The 22,939-nt window shown below is 50.6% G+C and overlaps 1 protein-coding gene across 2 annotated transcripts in view; it reads left to right on the top strand.

Moving 5' to 3' along the window:
* Nucleotides 1-22,939, top strand: part of LOC119943474 (testis-specific protein 10-interacting protein-like) — a 79,306-nt gene that overhangs the window by 37,719 nt on the left and 18,648 nt on the right. The window contains exons 1-5 of one of the 2 annotated variants that reach the window (XM_038764467.1): nucleotides 14,609-14,752; nucleotides 15,821-15,930; nucleotides 19,042-19,811; nucleotides 20,802-20,946; nucleotides 21,505-21,678. In XM_038764467.1, coding sequence (XP_038620395.1) covers nucleotides 14,609-14,752; nucleotides 15,821-15,930; nucleotides 19,042-19,811; nucleotides 20,802-20,946; nucleotides 21,505-21,678 — 1,343 coding nt within the window. Of the gene's footprint in view, nucleotides 1-14,608; nucleotides 14,753-15,820; nucleotides 15,931-19,041; nucleotides 19,812-20,801; nucleotides 20,947-21,504; nucleotides 21,679-22,939 lie in introns of those variants that run through there. The other variant, XM_038764469.1, reaches the window with a different exon arrangement.

Below are 22,939 nucleotides of genomic sequence, written 5' to 3'. Positions count from 1 at the left end.
TCTAAGCGCTGGAGAGTTTACAAGGTGATCAGGTTGTCCCACGGGGGGCTCACAGTTTTAATCCCCATTTTCCAGGTGAGGTAACTGAGGCCCAGAGAATAACAATAATAATAATAATAATGGCATTTATTAAGCACTTACTATGTGCTAAGCACTGTTTCAAGCGCTGGGGAGGTTACAAGGTGATCAGGTTGTCCCACGGGGGGCTCACAGTTTTAATCCCCATTTTCCATGTGAGGTAACTGAGGCCCAGATAATAATAATAATGATGGCATTTATTAAGCACTTACTATATGCAAAGGGAAGTGAAATGACTTGCGCAAGGTCACACAGCTGACAATTGGCAGAGCCAGGATTTGAATCCATGACCTCTGACTCCAAAGCCCGGGCTCTTTCCAGTGAGCCACGCTGCTTCCCTCCTTCCTCAACCCGGCCAGGTTCCCTGAAACGTCACCTCGGGCAAGTCACTTCACTTCTCCGTGCCTCAGTTACCTCATCTGTAAAATGGAGATTAAAACTGCGAGCCCCATGTGGGACAGGGACTCGGTCCAAACTGATTAGCTACTCCGGGACTCCTGGCACATAGGAAGCGCTTAACAAATACCACAATTATTCGTTTATTTATCAAGCAGCTCAGCCCCCGCTATCTGAGGCGCGCACCTCTCCCCGCCGCCTACCAGCTGCTATCTCTGCTTCCAGAAGCAACGCGGCCTAGTGGATAGAGAGGCCGGGCCTGGGATTCAGAAGGACCTGAGTTCTAATTCCGCCTCCGCCACGCATCTGCTGTGTGACCTTGGGCCTGTCGCTTCACTTCTCCGGGCCTCAGTTCCCTCATCTGTAAAATAGGGATTAAGGCCGTGAATCCCATGTGGGATAGGGACTGGGCCCATCCGGATGAAGTTGCATCTACCCCAGCGCTTAGTACAGCGTCTGGCATGTAGAAAGTGCTCAACAAATACCGCAGTGGTTATTATTATTGTTATTACTATCCTTTCCATTCGTTCAGTCGTATTTATTGAGCGCTTACCGTGTGCAGAGCGCTGTTCTAAGCACTTGGAAAGCACATTTCAGCAATAAAGAGAGACAATCCCTGTCCACACTGGGATTACGGTCTAGAATAATAATAATAATAATAATAATAATAATAATAATAATAATAATAATAGCATTAATTAGGCGCTTACTATGTGCAAAGCACTGTTCTAAGGGCTGGGGAGTTTACAAGGTGAACTGGGGAGACAGGCATCAAAATGAATCAATCCATCAATCGTATTTATTGAGCGCTTACTATGTGCAGAGCACATAGAATAAACATAGAATAAACGGGTGTTAGTATTTCCAGTCACTCCCCCCCAGGGTCCACGCTTTTAGACTGTGAGCCCACTGTTGGGTAGGGACTGTCTCTATATGTTGCCAACTTGGACTTCCCAAGCGCTTAGTACAGTGCTCTGCACACAGTAAGCGCTCAATAAATACGATTGATTTTCCGAGACCTCCCTGAGTCACGATCCAGGGCCGCAACGGGAGAGGTGGGAAGACGGGCCGGCAGAGAATTCCCCCCAGTCCCACCCTTTCTCATCCTGGCGTTGGCCCCGGTCCTCTCGTGGGTACCTATGAGAATAATCAGAATGATAAAAAATAATAGGAATAATGGTGTTCGTTAAGTGGCTACTGTTGCTAAGCACGGTACTCCGTGCCGGGATCGCTACGAGGCGATCGGGTCGGACACGGTCTCCGTCCTTCGAGGGGCTCACGGTCTAAATCGGAGGGAGAACAGGGATCGAATCCCCATTTCACCGAAGAGGAAGTTGAAGCCCGGACCAGTGAAGTGACTCGCGCACGGTCACCCTCTAGACTGTAAGCTCGTCGTGGGCAGGGAAGGAGTCTGTTTATCATTCATTCATTTAATCGTATTTATTGAGCATTTACAGTGTGCAGAGCACTGTACTAAGCGCTTGGAAAGTACAAGTTGGTGACATATAATAATAATGGCAATGGCATTTATGAAGCGCTTACTATATGCAAAGCACTGTTCTAAGCGCTGGGGAGGTTACAAGGTGATCAGGTTGTCCCCCGGGGGCCTCACAGTCTTAATCCCCATTTTACAGATGAGGGAACCGAGGCCCAGAGAAGTGAAGTGACTTGCCCAAAGTCACACAGCTGACAGTTGGCGGAGCTGAGATTTGAACCCGTGACCTCTGACTCCAAAGCCCAGGCTCTTTCCACTGAGCCACGCTGCTTCTCTATATGGAGACGGCCCCTACCCTTCAACGGGCTCACACTCTAGAAGTTGCCCTGTCCTCTCCCAAGCGCTCTGCATGCAATGAGTGCTCAATAAATGCAACTGAATTCATTCATTCATTCAATCATATTTATTGAGCGCTTACTGTGAATGGGTAATAATAATAATAATGATGATGGCATTTGTTAAGCGCTATGTACAAAGCACTGTTCTAAGCGCTGGGGAGGATACAAGGTGATCAGGTTGTCCCACGGGGGGCTCACAGTCTTAATCCCCATTTTACAGATAACTGAGGCTCAGAGAAGTGAAGTGACTTGCCCAAGGTCACACAGCAGACATGTGGCGGAGCCGGGATTCGAACCCATGACCTCTGACTCCAAAGCCCGAGCTCTTTCCACTGAGCCACGCTGCTTCTCTGTATGGAGACGGCCCCTACCCTTCAACGGGCTCACAGTCTAGAAGTTGCCCTGTCCTCTCCCGAGTGCTCTGCACGCAGCGAGTGCTCAAGACGGTGAGCCCCCTTCTAGACTGGGAGTTGGGTAGGGACCGTCTCTAGATGTTGCCAACTTGTACTTGCCAAGCGCTTAGTCCAGTGCTGTGCACACAGTGAGCGCTCAATAAATACGATTGATGAATGGATGAGGCAGGTGGCCGCAGGCCGGGGCTGCCTCTGCTAGGCCGCGCCGCTTCCCTCGGCGTCGGGGCCGGGCTCCGGGGCGGAGGGGGGTCCCCGCGCCCCCAGGACTTCGGCCAGCAGCGTCTCGGCCCGGCGGAAGGTGGGCTGCTTCTCCAGGGCGACTTGCAGGGCGGCGACGGCGGCCTCCAGGTCTCCGGGCCCCCCGCCTCGCCGGGCGGCGTCCAAGTGGTGACGCCCCAGGTCGAAGTGGAGCTTGGCGTGGTCGGGGGCCAGGTCCAGGGCCCGCCGCAGCAGCCCCAGGGCCCGGGTGGGGGACAGGGCCCGGGCCACCGCCCTCAGGACCTCGGGGTCCCGGCTGTGGCGCGCGGCCTCGTCCAGAAGGGCCGCGGCCCTGCCGGGCTCCCGCTCGCGCAGCAGCAGGGCCAGGGCCACCTTGGCCTCGTAGTTCCCCGGCTGGCGGCCCGCCACCTGCTCCAGCTGCTCCCGGGCCTCCCGCCCCACCTCCTCAGCCCCCTCCCGGGCCCGCGGGTGCTTCCAGGCGGCGAAGAGCGCCAGGGCCAGCCCGGCTCGGTGGTCCTCGTCCTCCGGTTGCCCCCGCAGGGCCTCCCGGAAGCAGCCGGTTGCCCGGGCCGCGAACCGCGGGCCCAGGGCCAGCAGGGCCCGGCCCCTCAGGGCGGCCGTCTCGGGGCCCGGGGCGGCCCAGGGCATGGGGCTCCCCAGCCCGCGGCAGATGGCCCAGACCTCGGCCAGGGCCTGCTCCAGCTCCTCGGGACGGGCCAGCTGGTCGGAGAGCCAGGCCCGGTCGCCGCAGAGCACCAGGGCCTGGTGCGGGGTCAGGGCCGGCTGGCGGCCGGCCTCGCCCAGGCTGCCGAGGGCTTCCTCGGCCCGGCCCTGCCTCTGCAGCAGGAAGGCGCGCAGGGCCAGGAGCTCGGCCCGCCGGCCCGCGGGGCAGCGGGCCAGGCGCAGGGCCACCGAGGCCAGGCCTTGGGCCGGGTCCAGGGGCTCGGCCGCCGCCCCGTCCAGATCCCAGGTGAAGTGGCACTGGAGATCCTGCAGGGCATCGTGGAGGAAGGGCAAGCTGCCGGCGGGCGACAGAGACACGGGAAAATCAATCAATCAATCAATCAATCAATCAATCAATCGTATTGACTGAGCGCTTACTGTGTGCAGAGCACCGGACTCAGCGCTTGGGAAGGACAAGCCGGCGACACATAGAGACGGTCCCTACCCAACAGCGGGCTCATAGTCTAGAAGGGGGAGACGGAGAACAAAACCAAACAGACTAACAAATAGAATAGATATGTACAAGTAAGATAAATAAATAGAGTAATCAATCAATCAATCGTATTGACTGAGTGCTTACTGTGTGCAGGGCACTGGACAAAGCGCTTGGGAAGGACAAGTTGGCAGCATATAGAGACAGTCCCTACCCAACAGTGGGCTCACAGTCTAGAAGGGGGAGACGGAGAACAAAACCAAACAAACAAAATAAAATAAATAGAATAGATAGGTGCAAGTAAGATAAATAGAGTAATCAATCAATCAATCAATCGTATTTATGGAGCGCTTACTGTGGGCAGACCACTGGACTAAGTACTTGGGAAGGACAAGTCGGCGACACACAGAGACGGTCCCTGCCCAACAGCGGGCTCACAGTCTGGAAGGGGGAGACGGAGAACAAAGCCAGACTAACAAAATAAAATAAATAGAATAGATAGGTACAAGTAAGATAAATAAATAAATAGAGTAATCAATCAATCAATCGTATTTATGGAGCGCTTACTGTGGGCAGAGCACTGGACTAAGCGCTTGGGAAGGACAAGTTGGCAGCATATAGAGACGGTCCCTACCCAACAGTGGGCTCACAGTCTAGAAGGGGGAGATGGAGAACAAAACCAAACAGACTAACAAAATAAAATAAATAGAATAGATAGGTACAAGTAAGATAAATAAATAAATAAATAGAGTAATCAATCAATCAATCAATCAATCGTATTGATTGAGCGCTTACTGTGGGCAGAGCACTGGACTAAGCGCTTGGGAAGGACAAGCTGGCAACACGTAGAGACGGTCCCTACCCAACAGCGGGCTCACAGTCTAGAAGGGGGAGATGGAGAACAAAACCAAACTTACTGACAAAATAAAATAAATAGAATAGATAGGTACAAGTAAGATAAATAGAGTAATAAATATGTACAAACGTATACACATATATACAGGTGCTGTGGGGAAGGGAAGGAGGTAAGATGGGGGGGATGGAGAGGGGGAAAAGCGGGGTCAGAGGAGCGCAGTCGGTGGGGGACGAGGAGAGGGCTGAAAGGACGGCCTAGTGGGGGGATCTCAAGCCTGGGAGGACCCGGCTTCTAATTGATATTATTCTCCCTGCCTCAGTGACCTCATCTGTAAAACGGGGATGAAGACTGTGAGCCCCCCTGTAGGACAACCTTCTTACCTCCCCAGTGCTTGGAATCAATCAATCAATCGTATTTATTGAGCGCCTACTGTGTGCAGAGCACTGTACTAAGCGCTTGGGAAGTCCAAGTTGGCAACATATAGAGACGGTCTCTACCCAACAGCGGGCTCATGGTCTAGAAGTTGGAACGGTGCTTTGCACATAGTAAGCGCTTGGGAGGACCCGGCTTCTAATTATTATTATTCTCTGTGCCTCAGTGTACTGAGCAGCGAAGCTCAGTGGAAAGAGCCCGGGCTTTGGGCTTTCTAGACTGTGAGCCCACTGTTGGGTAGGGACCGTCTCTATATGTTGCCAACTTGGACTTCCCAAGCGCTTAGTACAGTGCTCTGCACACAGTGAGCGCTCAATAAATACGATTGATTGATTGATTTGGAGTCAGGGGTCATGGGCTCGAAATCCCGGCTCTGCCAATTGTCAGCTGTGTGACTTTGGGCAAGTCACTTCACTTCTCTATGCCTCAGTTCCCCCATCTGTCAAATGGGGATGAAGACTGTGAGCCCCCCATGGGACAACCTGACCTTCTTGTTACCTCCCCAGCACTTGGAACAGTGCTTTGCACATAGTAAGCGCTTAAAAAGTACCATCACTATTATTATTATTATTCTCTGTGCCTCAGTAACCTCATCTGTAAAATGGGGATGAAGACTGTGAGCCCTCCGTGGGACAACCTGATCTCCTTGTAACCTCCTCAGTGCTTAGAACAGTGCTTTGCACATAGTAAGTGCTTAATAAATGCTATTATTATTATTAATAATAAAAATCCCAGCTCCACCACTTTGCTGCTGTGGGACCTTGGGCCAATCACTTCACTTCTCTGGGCCTCAGTTCCCTCGTAATAATAATAATGATGGCATTTATTAAGCGCTTACTATGTGCCAAGCACCATTCTAAGCGCTGGGGAGGTTACAAGGAGATCAGGTTGTCCCACGGGGGGCTCACAGTCTTCATCCCCATTTGCCAGATGAGGGAACTGAGGCCCAGAGAAGTGAAGTGACTTGCCCAAAGTCACACAGCTGACAACGGGCAGAGCCGGGATTCGAACCCATGCCCCCTGCCTCCGAAGCCCGGGCTCTTTCCACTGAGCTACGCTGCTTCTCTGTCAAATGGGGATGGAGACTGGGAGCCCTATCAGGTCCAACCTGATTAGCCTGTGCCCACTCCTGCGCTTAGTACAGTGCCTGGCACATAGTAAGCGCTTAACGCATACCATAAAAAAAAATAATCTTAATGCTATGGGGAGGGGACGGGATGGTGAAAGGAGCAGAGCTGGGAGGAGGGGGAGAGGGTGCAGGGTGGCGGTGATGTTGGGAGGAGGGGGATGAAAGTTAATAGTAATAATAATGTTAATAATAATCAAAAAATGATGTTACAGGGGGAGGGGATAATAACGATATTATTAATGATGGCATTTATTAAGCACTTACTATGTGCAAAGCACTGTTCTAAGCGCTGGGGAGGTTACAAGCTGCTCAGGTTGTCCCATATGGGGCTCACGGTCTTCACCCCCATTTTCCAGATGAGGGAATGGAGGCCCAGAGAAGTGAAGTGACTCGCCCCAAGTCACCCAGCTGACAGGTGGGGGAGCCGGGATTTGAACCCACGACCTCCGACTCCAAAGCCCGGGCTCTTTCCACTGAACCACGCTTCTCGGATGGGGTGGCGAGGGGAGCAGGGCTGGGAGGGACAGTGGGAAGGCCGCGTTGGGAAGAGGGGGCTGGAAAGTTAATAATAATAAATAATGGTAGTAATAATCTTTTAGACTGTGAGCCCACTGTCGGGTAGGGATTGTCTCTATATGTTGCCAACTTGGACTTCCCAAGCGCTTAGTGCAGTGCTCTGCACATAGTAAGCGCTCAATAAATATGATGGATTGATTGATTGATTGATTGGTATTCCCAAGCGTATAGTCCAGTGCTCTGCACACAGTAAGCGCTCAATAAATCATCATCATCATCATCAATCGTATTTATTGAGCGCTTACTATGTGCAGAGCACTGTACTAAGCGCTTGGGAAGTACAAATTGGCAACATATAGAGACAGTCCCTACCCAACAGTGGGCTCACAGTCTAAAAGGGGGAGACAGAGAACAAAACCAAACATACTAACAAAATAAAATAAATAGAATAGATGTGTACAAATAAATTAAATAAATACGATGGATTGATTGATTGATTGGTATTTGTTCAGCCAAGGGAGTGAGGAAGGGGAACCCTCATGAGCTGGGGTTTGGAGGGGGTCACCTGTCCCTCACCTTACCTTCCCGCCTGTCCCATGGTTATCCGGGCCGTTAGCCTCCGAGACGACCGGGTTCTGCTCCTGGGGCGACCGAGGGCCAAGGGGTAAACTGAGGCTGGACCCACAGCCCTGGGTGGCTCCCCCAGAAAGGAGGGTGGGGCCCCCCAAAGACAAATTCCTAGTCGCCTGATAGAGAGGGGCCCGTTTATTATCGCCCACAAATAACCTCTCCAGGCTGGAAGGGGTGGAGCTGCAAAATTCTGGCCTCCTCCTGTGCGGCCGTGTGCCCGGAGAGATAATCATAATAATAATTCCGGTATTTGTTGAGCGCTCACTATGTACCAGACACTTACTAAGCGCTGGGGTGGATCCGAGCAAATCGGTCCCACGTAGACCTTCTGGTCTTCGTCCCCATTTTGCAGATGAGGGGGACTGAGGCCCGGAGAAGTGACTAGCCCATGGGGGTGAAAGGTTAATAGTAATAATAACGTTAATAATAATAATTAGAAAATGATGTTACAGGGGGAGGGGATAATAATGATGTTATTAATGATGGCATTTATTAAGCGCTTACTATTTGCAAAGCATTGTTCTAAGCGCTGGGGTGGATCCGAGCAAATAGGTCCCACGTAGACCATCAATAGTAATAATAATGTTAATGATAATAATAAAAAAAAATGATGTTACAGGGGGAGGGAATAATAATGATGTTATTAATGATGGCATTTATTAAGCGCTTACTATTTGCAAAGCATTGTTCTAAGCGCTGGGGTGGATCCGAGCAAATCGGTCCCACGTAGATCTTCTGGTCTTCGTCCCCATTTTACAGATGAGGGGGACTGAGGCCCGGAGAAGTGACTAGCTCACGGGGGTGAAAGGTTAATAGTAATAATAATGCTAATGATAATAATGAAAAAATGATGTTACAGGGGGAGGGGATAATAATGATGTTATTAATGATGGCATTTATTAAGCGCTTACTATTTGCAAAGCATTGTTCTAAGCGCTGGGGTGGATCCGAGCAAATCGGTCCCACGTAGACCACCAATAGTAATAACAATGTTAATGTTAATAATAAAAAAATGATGTTACAGGGGAAGGGGATAATAATGATGTTATTAATGATGGCATTTATTAAGCGCTTACTATTTGCAAAGCATTGTTCTAAGCGCTGGGGTGGATCTGAGCAAATGGGTCCCACGTAGACCTTCTGGTCTTCGTCCCCATTTTACAGATGAGGGGGACTGAGGCCCGGAGAAGTGACTAGCCCACGGGGGTGAAAGGTTAATAGTAATAATAACGTTAATGATAATAATACAAAAATGATGTTACAGGGGGAGGGGATAATAATGATGTCATTAATGATGGCATTTATTAAGCGCTTACTATTTGCAAAGCATTGTTCTAAGTGCTGGGGTGGATCCGAGCAAATCGGTCCCACGTAGACCTTCTGGTCTTCATCCCCATTTTACAGATGAGGGGGACTGAGGCCCGGAGAAGTGACTAGCCCACGGGGGTGAAAGGTCAATAGTAATAATAATGTTAATGATAATAATAAAAAAATGATGTTACGGGGGAGGGGATAATAATGATGTTATTAATGATGGCAGTTATTAAGCGCTTACTATTTGCAAAGCATTGTTCTAAGCGCTGGGGTGGATCCGAGCAAATCGGTCCCACATAGACCACCAATAGTAATAATAATGTTAATGATAATAATTTAAAAAATGATGTTACAGGGGGAGGGGATAATAATGATGTTATTAATGATGGCATTTATTAAGCGCTTACTATTTGCAAAGCATTGTTCTAAGCGCTGGGGTGGATCCGAGCAAATCGGTCCCACGTAGACCTTCTGGTCTTCGTCCCCATTTTACAGATGAGGGGGACTCCACATGGGGCTCCAAGTGTAAGTAGAACCAATCAATTGATCAGTGCTATTTATTGAGCGCTTACTACGTGCAGAACATTGTACTAAGCGCTTCAGTGGACGGAAGAATGGGATTAGATGGGTGTAAAGAGCTTCACCTTGTCTGCAGGGTGCCAGGAGGGGAGTCCAGGAGAATTAAAGGTATTCACTCCTTCAGTCATATTTATTGAGCGCTTACAGTGTGCAGAGCACTGTACTAAGCACTTGGGAGAGGACAATAGAACAGTGAACGGACACATTCTCTGCCTGCGATGAGTTACAGTTTAGAGGGGAAGACAGACATGAACAGAAATAAATGATAGGAATGAAAGTGGTTGGGAAACAGCCTGGCCTCCTGGAAAGAGCCCCAGCCTGGAGTCAGAGGACCTGGGTTCTAATCCTGACTCACGCCACATAATAATAATAATAATAATAGCATTTATTAAGTGCTTACTATGTGCAAAGCACTGTTCTAACCGCTGTGGAGGTTACAAGGTGATCAGCTTGTCCCTCAGGGGGCTCACAGTCTTCATCCCCATTTTACAGGCGAGGGAACTGAGGCCCAGAGAATAATAATAGTAATAATAATAAAAATAATGGCATTTAATAAACGCTTACTATGTGCAAAGCACTGTTCTAAGTGCTGGGATAGAAACAAGGTAATCAGGTTGTCCCACATGGGGTTCACAGTCTTCATCCCCATTTTACAGGTGAGGGAACTGAGGCCCAGAGAAGTGAAGTGACTTGCCCAAAGTCACACAGCTGACAGTTGGTGGAGCCGGGGCTTGAACCCATGACCTCTGACTCCAAAGCCCGGCCTCTTTCCACTGAGCCACGCTGCTTGTCTGCTGTGTGACCTTGGGAATACTTCCCAAGCGCTTAATACAGTGCTCTGCACACAGTAAGCGCTCAATAAATACGATTGATTGATTGAGTGTCTGTTAACTTCTCTGTGCCTCAGTTACTTCATCGGTAAAATGGGGAGAGTAAGACTTGCCAACCCCTTGTGGGCAGATATAACTTCTCCGTGCCTCAGTTACTTCATCGGTAAAATGGGAAGGAAGACTGTCAACCCTTTGTGGGCAGATATAACTTCTCTGTGCCTCAGTTACTTTATCAGTAAAATGGGGAGTAAGACTTGCCAACCCCTTGTGGGCAGATATAACTTCTCTGTGCCTCAGTTACTTCATCAGTAAAATGGGGAGTAAGACTGTCAACCCTTTGTGGGCAGATAATAAGTATTTAGCAAATGCCATCAAAAAACCAACCAAACAACAACAAAAATAAACCCAAACTGAGAATGGGGTGAGGGAAGCAATATGACGTGGTGGAAAGAGCTTGGGCCTGGAAGTTAGAGGATAATAATAATAATAATAGCATTTATTAAGTGCTTACTATGTGCAAAGCACTGTTCTAAGCGCTGGGGAGGGTACAAGGTGATCAAGTTGTCCCCTGGGGGCTCACAGTCTTTTAATCCCCATTTTACAGATGAGGTCACTGAGGCCCAGAGAAGGGAGCAGAGAAGCAGCGTGGCTCAGTGGAAAGAGCGCGAGCTTGGGAGTCAGAGGTCATGGGTTCGAATCCCGGCTCCACCACTTGTCAGCTGTGTGACCTTGGGCAAGCCACTTGACTTCTCTGTGCCTCGGTTACCTCATCTGTAAAATGGGGATTAAGACTGTGAGCCCCACGAGGGACAACCTGATCACCTTGTATCCCACCCAGCGCTTAGAACAGTGCTTTGCACATCGTAAGCGCTTAACAAATACCACTAATAATAATAATAATAAGTGACTTGCCCAAAGTCACCCAGCTGGCAATGGGCAGAGCCGGGATTTGAACCCATGACCTCTGACTCCAAAGCCCGGGCTCTTTCCACTGAGCCACGCTGCTTCTCGTGGGTTCTAATCTCAGCTCTGCCCCTTGCTTGCTGTGTGACCTCAGTAAAGTCAGTCGCCTTTGCTGTGGCTCAGTTTCCTCTTCTGGAAAATGGGGATTTGATACCTGTTTTCTTCCTACTTAGACTGCGAGCCCCGTGCGGGGCAGGGGCTGTGTCTAATCGGATTAAGGTGTATCTACCCCAGTGCCTGGCAACATGCTTGGTACATAATAGGCGCTTAGCAAATACCACAGTTATTTATTATAATTTGTGGGTTGAGGGAGAGCGGGCTTAGCCTGGTGAAAAGGATTATGGAAGTCGTGGGCAGCTAGTGATGATGATGATGATCATCATCATCATCAATCGTATTTATTGAGCGCTTACTGTGTGCAGAGCACTGTACTAAGCGCTTGGGAAGTACAAGTTTGATGATGGCATTTGTTAAGCGCTTTCTATGTGCCAAGCACTGTTCTAAGCGCTGGGGAGGTTACAAGGTGATTAGGTTGTCCCTCATGGGGCTCACAGTCTTCATCCCCATTTTACGGATGAGGGAACTGAGGCGTAGAGATGTGAAGTGACTTGCCCCAAGTCACACAGCTGACAAGTGGCAGAGCCGGGATTTGAACCCATGACCTCTGACTCCAAAGCCCGGGCTCTTTCCACTGAGCCACGCTGCTTCTCCGATGCAGCGGAGGGGGGAGGGACGGGGCTGGGCTGGATTCAGCGCTTAGAACAGTGCTTTGCACATAGTAAGCGCTTAATAAATGCCATCATCATTATTATTATTATTATTATTATTGGCAGAATCAATCGATCAATCCATCATATTATTATTATTATTATTATTATTATTATTATTATTGGCAGAATCAATCAATCCATCAATCAATGGTATTAATCGAGCGCTAATTATGCTTGGGAGAGTGCAATATAACAGAATCAACAGACAGAGTTGGCAGAAGAGAGCGATAATAATAATAACTGTGGTATTTGTTAAGTGCTTACTCCGTGCCGGGCACTGTACTAAGCGCCGGGGTTGATACCAGGTAACCAGGTTGGACGCAGTCCCTGTCCCTCATCTTCATCGCCATTTTCCGAGTGAGGGAACTGAGGCCCAGAGAAGTGACTTGTCCAAGGTCACACGGCAGACAAGTGGCGGGGCCGGGATTAGAACCCAGGTCCTTCTGATTCCCAGGCCCGGGGACTGGCCACTAAGCCACGCTGCTGCTCTATCACTTCAGCAACAGCATTTTCAGAAATGGAAATCGATCAATCAATCAATCAATCGTATTTATTGAGCGCTTACTGTGTGCAGAGCACTGTACTAAGCGCTTGGCAAGTCCAAGTTGGCAACATATAGAGACGGTCATCATCATCATCATCAATTGTATTTATTGAGCACTTACTGTGTGCAGAGCACTGTACAAAGCGCTTGGGAAGTCCAAGTGGGCAACGTCTAGAGACGGTCCCTACCCAACAGCGGGCTCACAGTCTAGAAGGGGGAGACAGACAACAAAACCAAACATATTAACAAAATAAAATAGAATAGATATGTGCAAGTAAAATAATAAATAGAATAATAAAATAATAAATAAAATAAAATAATAAATAAATAGAGCACTTGTATATATGGATATCCTCCCCCTCCCCATCCCCCCCAACTTACCTCCTTCCCCTCCCCACAGCACCTGTATATGTGTTTGTATGTCTTTATTACTCTATTTATTTTATTTGTACATATCCATTCTATTTATTTTATTCTGTTAATATGTTTTGTTTTGTTGTCTGTCTCCCCCTTCTAGACTGTGAGCCCGCTGTTGGGTAGGGACCGTCTCTAGATGTTGCCAACTTGGGCTTCCCAAGCGCTTAGTCCAGTGCTCTGCACAAAGTAAGCGCTCAATAAATACGATTGATTGATTGATTGATTTTGGGCTGAGCGGAGGGGAGAGAGGCCGGTGAGGAGGAGGAGGAGGCAGTGGGGCCCAGAGCCCAACTGAGCCATGACTGCATCTCCAGTCCGGGGAATTTGGCCAGGAGACTGGAGAGAAGTGGGAAGAGGGGATTCATTCCTTCATTCAATCGTATTTATTGAGCGCTTACTGTGTGCAGAGCACTGGACTAAGCCCTTGGGAAGTACAAGTTGGCAACATCTAGAGACGGTCCCTACCCAACAGTGGGCTCACAGTCTAGAAGGGGGAGACAGACAACAAGACAAAACATAGTAACAGAATAAATAGAATAAATATGTACAAGTAAAATAAATAGAGTAATAAATACGTACAAACATATATACACAGTCCCTTCTAGACTGTGAGCCCACTGTTGGGTAGGGACCGTCTCTATATGTTGCCAACTTTTACTTCCCAAGAGCTTAGTCCAGTGCTCTGCACACAGTAAGCGCTCAATAAATACGATTGATTGATTGATATACAGGTGCTGTGGGGAGGGGAAGGAGGTAAGGCGGGGGGATGGGGAGAATGTGAAGGAAGAAATATATGTATATATGTTTGTGCATTTTTATTACGATATTTATTTATTTTACTTGCACATATTTATCCTATTTATTTTATTTTGTTAATATGTTTTGTTTTGTTGTCTGTCTCCCCCTTCTAGACTGTGAGCCCGCTGTTGGGTAGGGACCGTCTCTATACGCTGCCGACTTGGACTTCCCATGCGTTTAGTACGGTGCTCTGCACACAGTAAGCGCTCAATAAATACGATTGATTGATTGATATACAGTTGCTGTGGGGAGGGGAAGGAGGTAAGGCTGGGGGGTTGGGGAGAATGTGAAGGGAGAAATATATGTATATATGTTTGTGCATATTTATTATGCTATTTTTTTATTTTACTTGCACATATTTATCCTATTTATTTTATCTCGTTAATATGTTTTGTTTTGTTGTCTGTCTCCCCCTTCTAGACTGTGAGCCTGCTGTTGGGTAGGGACCGTCTCTATACGCTGCCGACTTGGACTTCCCAAGTGCTTAGTACGGTGACAGTAAGCGCTCAATAAATACGATTGAATGAATGAATGAGAAGGGTCTGGGGGTCGGCCGGCGAGGGGTTCGGGTTTTCCGTTTCCCTCTGGGCCCGCTCCCCTTTCCTCGCATCCGCCCCCACCATCCCCATCTCCTTCCCCTCCTAGGCCCGTTGCCATGGTGTCCGGGATGTTGGAGGAGGAGGAGGAGGTGGTTGCCATAGAAACCGTGGAGGCTTCCTCCTGCGGGAGAGCATCATGTTGGGTCCTCAGCGTCCCGCCGTTTTGGCCCCCCGGTCTGGGAAGCCCAGACTGGACTCCCGAGGGCCCGGGGCCTGGTGGGGAAAAGGGGCCTCCATGGGGTTTTTGGGAATCCTGGCCGGACCATCCCTAGGCCTTCAGGTACAGAGGGCTGGACGACGGGGAGGAGGAGGCGTGCCAACCACCAGAACTGGGCAGGTGGGCCACAAGCAGCGTGGCTCAGTGGAAATCAATCAATCAATCAATCAATCGTATTTATTGAGCGCTTACTGTGTGCAGAGCACTGGACTAAGCACTTGGGAAGTACAAGTTGGCAACATATAGAGACAGTCCCTACCCAACAGCGGGCTCGCAGTCTAAAAGGGCCCGGGCTTTGGAGTCAGAGGTCATCGGTTCAAATCCCGGCTCCGCCACTTGTCAGCTGGGTGACTTTGGGCAAGTCAACTTTTCTGCGCCTCAGCTACCTCATCTGTAAAATGGGGATTAAGACCGTGAGCCCCCCGTGGGACAACCTGATCACCTTGTAACCTCCCCAGCGCTTAGAACAGTGCTTTGCACAGAGTAAGCGCTTCATAAATGCCATCATTATATTATTATTATTTGGGGGGCGAGGGAGAGGGCCCACATTTATTCATTCCTTCATATTTATTGAGCGCTTACTGTGTGCTGAGCACTGTACTGAGCGCTTGGGAAGAACAAGTCGGCAACATCTAGAGACGGTCCCTACCCAACGACGGGCTCACAGTCTAGACGGGGGAGACGGACAACAAAACAAGACATGTGGACAGGTGTCAAGTCATCAGAATAAATAGAAGTAAAGCTAGATTCATTCAGTGTCGTATTTATTGAGCGCTTACTGTGTGCAGAGCACTGTACTAAGCGCTTGGGAAGTCCAAGTCGGCAACATATAGAGACGGATGGCGGGCTCACAGTCTAGAAGGGGGAAACAGACAACGAAACAGAACATGTGGACAGGTGTCAGGTGGTCAGAATAAATAGAAATAAAGCTAGATAATAATAATAATAATGATGATGGCATTTATTAAGCGCTTACTATGTGCAAAGCACTGTTCTAAGCGCTGGGGTAGATACAGGGTAATCAGGTTGTCCCAAGTGGGGCTCACAGACTTAATCCCCATTTTCCAGATGAGGTAACTGAGGCACAGAGAAGTGACTTGCCCAAGTCACACATCCCGTTCTCCTCCTCAGGGGCCGTCGGAGCCAGGAGACGGAAGGCAGCGGAGAGGGAGCCCGGCTCGGGAAGCATCCTCTCTGGGGAAGATCGACGGCCGGGCCAGGAAGGGACCCCCGCCCCGAGAGTACGTAACCACCGGGGCCCGGGGCCTCTGCGGCTACAACCTGGGGCCTGCGAATCAGAAGGTCATGAGTTCTAATCCCGGCTCCACCACTCGTCCGCTGTGTAACCTTGGGCAAGAGGCTTCACTTCTCTGGGCCTCAGTTCCCTTGCCTGTAAAAATGGGGATTAAAACTGTGAGCCCTATATGGGACGGGGACTGTGTCCAACCCGATTTGTTTGTAACCCCAGCGCTTAGAACAGTGCCTGGCACGTTCATTCAATCAATCGTATTTATTGAGCGCTTACTGTGTGCAGAGCACTGGACTAAGCGCTTGGGAAGTACAAGTCGGCAACATCTAGAGACGGTCCCTGCCCAACAACGGGCTCACAATCTAGAAGGGGGAGACAGACAACGAAACAAAACCTGTAGACAGGGGTCAAAATTGTCAGAACAAATCATCAGAAAAATATGGAACGCCAATGCCACGATTATTATTATTATTCCTTTTACGTCGTCTCCCCCATTGCCGTGGGATCTCCTTGTGGGCATGGAACACGTCACTGCTTATTTTGCCCCTCCCAAGCTCTTAGTCAATCAATCAATCAATCAATCGTATTGATTGAGCGCTTACTGTGTGCAGAGCACTGGACTAAGCGCTTGGGAAGTACAAGTTGGCAACATATAGAGGCGGTCCCTACCCAACAGCGGGCTCACAGTCTAAAAGGGGGAGACAGAGGACAAAACCAAACATACTAACAAAATAAAATAAATAGAATAGATATGTACAAGTAAAATAAATAAATAGAGTAATAAATATGTACAAACATATATACATATATGCATATAGTCCAGTGCAGAGCCCTCAGGGGGCGTTCAATAAGTACAACTGCTCCTGCTACTAGAGCTGAGGGAGGAGAAGAGGCCTTGGGGATCTTGAGAAGTCAGTCATCCATCAATCAATTGGGGCACTTACTCTGTCTGGACCAGTCGGTCAGTTAATTGTATTTATTGGGCGCTTCCCTTGTGCAGAGCACTGCAAGTCACCTAACTTCTCCGGGCCTTAGTTACCTCCTCTGTAAAATGGGGATTGACCGTGAGCCCCCCGTGGGACAATCTGATCACCTTGTAACCTCCCCAGCGCTTAGAACAGTGTGAAGCACATAGTAAGTGCATAATAAATACCATCATTATTATTATTGGGAAGCAGCGTGGCTCTGTGGAAAGAGCCCGGGCTTTGGAGCCCGAGGTCATGGGTTCGAATTCCGGCTCTGCCGCATGTCTGCTGTGTGACCTTGGGCAAGTCGCTTCACTTCTCTTAAGACTGTGAGCCCCACATGGGACAATCTGATCACCTTGCATCCCCCAGCGCTTAGAACAGTGCTTTGCACATAGTAAGCGCTCAACAAATGACATTATTATTATTATTATTATTATTACCAGGCGCTTGGGAGAGTAATAATAATAATAATAATGATGGCATTTATTAAGCACTTACTATGTGCAAAGCACCGTTCTAAGCGCTGGGGAGGTTACAAGGTGATCAGGTTGTCCCACTGGGGGGGCTCACAGTCTTCATCCCCATTTTCCAGATGAGGGAACTGAGGCCCAGAGAAGTGAAGTGACTTGGCCAAAGTCACACAGCTGACAAGTGGCGGAGTACAGTATAACATTTAACCATCACAAGACCGATAAAATCCTCCCTCTCCTCTCCACCCAAACCACTACCACGCCGGTCCAAGCACTTAATCCAACTTGCCAACTGGCCAACTTGTACTTCCCAAGTGCTTAGTACAGTGCTTTGCACACAGTAAGCGCTCAATAAATACGATTGATTGATTGATTGATTGATTGATTAATTAATCCGATCTCACCTTGACTACTGATCGGCCTCCATTCCGACCTCCCTGCTTCCTGTCCCTCCCCCGTCCAGTCCATACTTCACGCTGCTGCTGCTTGGATCATTTTGCTAAAAAAAACCAGTTCAATCCATCTTTCCCCACTCCTCAAGAACATCCAGTGGTTGTCCATCCATCCCCACGTCAAACAGAAACTCCTTGTTGTTGGGCTTGTTGTTTGGGCTTCTTATCCATGGGAGGTGGGTCTTCTCTTTTAGGAGTGGCTCAGCGGAAAGAGCCCGGGTTTTAGAGTGAGAGGTCATGGGTTCAAATCCCGGCTCTGCCAACTGTCCGCTGGGTGACTTTGGGCGAGTCACTTCGCTTCTCTGGCCCTCAGTTACCTCATCTGGAAAAGGGGGATGAAGACTGTGAGCCCCCCGTGGGACAACCTGATCACCTTGTAACCTCCCCAGCGCTTAGACCAGTGCTTTGCACATAGTAGGCGCTTAATAAATGCCATTATTATTGTTATTTTGTCCAAGAAGATCCCTAACGTTCAGTACACCCTGATCGGGTCTCCAGCCGCCCACCTGAATGGGCCACTTCCCCGCTTTGGGCCAGTAGAATCGGGCTGGGGCACCAACTGGCCCTGGTCCAATTCGCAACTAGGGCCATGGGGAAGGTTTTTTGTTTCTTAAGTATATATGTATATATGTTTGTACATATTTATTACTCTATTTGTTTATTTTAATTGTACATATCTATTCTATTTATTTTATTTTGTTAGTATGTTTGGTTTTGTTGTCTGTCTCCCCCTTTTAGACTGTGAGCCCACTGTTGGGTAGGGACTGTCTCTAGATGTTGCCAATCTGTACTTCCCAAGCGCTTAGTACAGTGCTCTGCACATAGTAAGCGCTCAATAAATACGATTGATGATGATGATGTATATATGTTTGTACATATTTATTACTCTATTTATTTATTTTAATTGTACATATCTATTCTATTTATTTTATTTTGTTAGTATGTTTGGTTTTGTTCTCCGTCTCCCCCTTCTAGACTGTGAGCCCACTGTTGGGTAGGGACTGTCTCTATGTGTTGCCAACTTGTACTTCCCAAGCGCTTAGTCCAGTGCTCTGCACACAGTAAGCGCTCAATAAATACGATTGATTGATTGAAGGGGGAGGGAGTTTCAGGTTGGGGGGGCGGACCTGAGCCAAGATGCCCGGATCTCCAGAGCGGCCTAGGGGACCCCAAACCTCGACATTGACCGGGGCCTTCTCTCTGTCTCCCCCAGCCCCGTTCCCCCACCTCCCCGCCGCCTCTCCTTCCCCTTCCAGCGGGCCTGGGAGAGCTTCATCGCCGAGGGCCACGCCGCCCTCCAGCCCGGCTCCAAACCTGCCCGCTGGGCCCCCCGGCGAGGCCGGAGGACCCCCGAGTCGGAGCGGACGGCCCGGCCGAGACCCCGGCCCCCGGGCCCCGGGCCCGGCCTTCCCTCCTCCGGGCCGTCGACGGAAGGACGACGCAAGAACCAGAGGAGGCAGCCCAACGCCTGGGCCTGCTTCAGGCGGGGCCCACCGAGGACCCGGCAGGCTGGACATGATGGCGGGATGGAGGCCGGGCCCAAGTCAGGGAGGGGGTCAGGCCTCCGGGGCCGGAGCCTGCAGGAGGAAGAAGAGGCGGGAGCGGAGGCCGGGGACGAAGTGGAGGCCGAGAGGAGGCGGGTCAGAGGCCCTTCTGGGCCGCCCCGAATGCTCTGGAAAGCCCAGAGTTTGGAGGAGGAGGAGGAGGAAGAGGAGGAGGAAGGGGAAGAAGGGGAGGCTGAGGAGGTGGAGGTCAGAATCTGGAAAGGGAAGGAACCCCTAAGGAGGGCCTGCCCTCGGAGGAGGGACGTGACGGAGGAGGAGAGGCAGGAGGAAGAAGAGCGCGAGGAGGAGGAGGAAGATGGGACCAGAAGGGAGGCCGGTCCTGCCGCCCGACGAGGCCACCCGTCAGGCCGGATGTGGCTGAAACAGGGGAGTTCCCAGAAGCAGCTGCGGGAAGAGTTCGAAGAGCTGGGCCTCCATGGTGAGGCCCGAGGCCGGGGCCGGGGCGGAGGCCGGGTGGAGGACGGGGTCGAGGGAAAGCCAGAGCTGGGGACCCCTTCCTGGGTTCTGGTTGCCGGGGAGGGATGCGGGTGGGTAGGATTCATTCAATCATATTCACGGTGCTTTGCACATAGTAAGCGCTTAATAAATGCCATTATTATTATTCAGTCATATTTATTGAGCTCTTACCCTGCACAGAGCACTGGACTAAGCACCCAGGAGAGGACAACAGAACAATAAATGGACACAGTTCCTGCCCACAATGAGCTTACAGTCATGAGGGGGGAGCTTATAGTCTAGTTTCAGGGGCTGGGAGATGGGGTGCAGCGGAGGAGAGGGGACCCTTGCCGCTAGTCTCCTCACCGTTAGGCCTCGTTCTCGCCTGTCCCGCCATCGACCCCCGGCCCCCGTCCTCCCCCGGGCCCGGAATGCCCTCCCTCTGCCCATCTGCCAAGCTAGCTCTCTTCCTCCCTTCAAGGCCCTACTGAGAGCTCACCTCCTCCAGGTGGCCTTCCCAGACTGAGCCCCTTCCTTCCTCTCCCCCTCGTCTCCCTCTCCATTCCCCCACCTTACCTCCTTCCCTTCCCCACAGCACCTATATATATGTATATATGTGTGTACATATTTATTACTCCATTTATTTATTTTACTTGTCCATATCTATTCTATTTATTTTATTTTGTTAGTATGTTTGGTTTTGTTCTCTGTCTCCCCCTTCTAGACTGTGAGCCCACTGTTGGGTAGGGACCGTCTCTATATGTTGCCAACTTGTACTTCCCAAGCGCTTAGTCCAGTGCTCTGCACACAGTAAGCACTCAATAAGTACAATTGATTGATTGATTGACCCGACCTCCCCCAGTCTTTGGGGAAGAGTCTTGGGGCGGGGGCCGCGTTGGATCAGGGTGGGGGGAGCGTCTTCTCCCTGTCCGGTGCTCGGCTGGGCCTCACTCCGGCGCGGTCTCTCTGCCAGAGGCGCCCCTGGCTCCTGTGGGGCGGCCATCCAGGGACCCCGTCCCTCCGCGAAGCCACGGCGAGAGGGCCTGTGGGGATGGCGAGCCCTGCCCAGCCTCCAACTCCCCGACACGAACCTCCCAAAAGCGCCAGGAGGCCACAAGGTACCGGGGAAATCGGGGGGCTGGCGAGGGGGGAGAGGGGGCCAAGAGAAAGATGGGGGGAGATCCATCCTCGCCCTCCCCACGAACCACTCTTCCTCAGAAGCCCAGTGGTGTTCAGTCAAGGAGTCTCCCCCCATCATCCCCTTCAGGCCATGACCTTTGACCGCCCACGGCCCTCCCCTGGGCTCCTGCTCTCCCCCTTCTAGACTGTGAGCCCACTGTTGGGTAGGGACCGTCTCTCTATGTTGCCAGCTTGTACTTCCCAAGCGCTTAGTACACTGCTCTGCACACAGTAAGTGCTCAATAAATACGATTGATCAGGCCACGTGCCACCCGCTTCCACGTCGCTGGGCCCTCGCGGGAGGTCCCCGGCGGCTCATTCATCCATTCATTCGTTCAGTCGTATTTACTGAGCGCTTACTGTGTGCAGAGCATTGTAGTAAGCGCTTGGGAAGTCCAAGTCGGCAACATCTAGAGACGGTCCCTACCCAACAGTGGGTCTAGAAGGGGGAAGGTGGTGACTCGAGTCACCGTGGGTCTGCCCCTGGGGTGGGTCAGGATCCTTTTGCAGGCCTGGGAGCGGCGGGAGCTGGAAGAGCGGCTAAGAAAGGAGCAGCACCAGGCCCGGGCGCAGAGGGTGCAGCGCCAGGTGGCTCGCTGCCTGGCGTCCTACACACCCACTGGGGCCGCTGGTTCTGGTTGGGGCGCCCAGCGGAAGACAGAGGAGCTCAGGTAGCCCCTTCTGGGAGGAAAGACAGGATGGGTGGCGCGGGCGCCCAGACTAGGGGCATGGCCAAAGAGTTTAAATTGGGTGGGGGGACCCGGGACGGCAGGGAACGCGGTGCTTTCTGGTGAGCTTGCAGGAGTTTTTTAATAATAATAATAATGATGGCATTTATTAAGCGCTTACTATGTGCAAAGCACTGTTCTAAGCGCTGGAGAGGTTACAAGGTGATCAGCTTGCCCCTCAATTGTATTTATTGAGCACTTACTATGTGCAGAGCACTGCACTAAGCGCTTGGGAAGTACAAGTTGGCAACATATAGAGACGGTCCCTACCCAACAGTGGGCTCACAGTCTAGAAAATAATAATAGTAATAATGGCATTTGTTAAGCGCTTACTATGGGCAAAGCACTGTTCTAAGCGCTGGGGAGGTTACAAGGTGATCAGGTTGCCCCACTGGGGGCTCACATTTAACCCCCGTTTTCCAGATGAGGTAACTGAGGCCCAGAGAAGTGAAGTGACTTGCCCGAAGTCACACAGCAGGCAAGCGGCAGAGCCGGGATTTGAACCCATGACCTCTGACTCCATAGCCCGGGCTCTTTCCACTGAGCCACGCTGCTTCTCAATGCTTCAGTGGTATTAGTTAAGCACTTACTATGTGTCTCTGGGCTGTTACTCCCCTCCTCAAAAATCTCCAGTGGCTGCCTGTCAACCTCTGGATTAAGCTTAGTACAGTGCTCTGCACATAGTAAGCGCTCAATAAATACGATTGATTGATTGATTAAGCAAAAACTCCTCACTTTGGACTTCAAGGCTGTCCATCCATCCATCCCCTGGCCCCCTCCTCCCTCACCTCCCTTCTGTCCTTCTCCAGCCCAGCCTGCACCCTCCGCTCCTCTGCCACCGCTCACCTCCTCACCAGGCCTCCTTCTCGCCCGTCCCGCCATCGACCCCCGGCCCCCGTCCTCCCCCTGGCCCGGAATGGCCTCCCTCTGCACATCCGCCAAGCTCGCTCTCTTCCTCCCTTCAAGGCCCTCCTGAAAGCTCACCTCCCCCAGGAGGCCTTCCCACACTGAGCCCCCTTTTTCCTCTCTTAATAATAATGGTATTTATTAAGTGCTTACTATGTGCAAAGCACTGTTCTAAGCACTGGGGAGATTACAAGGCGATCAGGTTGTCCCACAGGGGGCTAACAGTCTTAATCCTCATTTAACAGATGAGGTAACTGAGGCCCAGAGAAGTGAAGTGACTTGCCCAAAGTCACCCAGC

Source organism: Tachyglossus aculeatus, chromosome 22 (assembly GCF_015852505.1).
Source record: "Tachyglossus aculeatus isolate mTacAcu1 chromosome 22, mTacAcu1.pri, whole genome shotgun sequence".
In the NCBI taxonomy this organism is placed as follows: domain Eukaryota; kingdom Metazoa; phylum Chordata; class Mammalia; order Monotremata; family Tachyglossidae; genus Tachyglossus; species Tachyglossus aculeatus.
The sequence above is the reverse complement of the archived record's forward strand: the minus strand, read 5'-3'. Positions and strand labels throughout refer to the sequence as shown.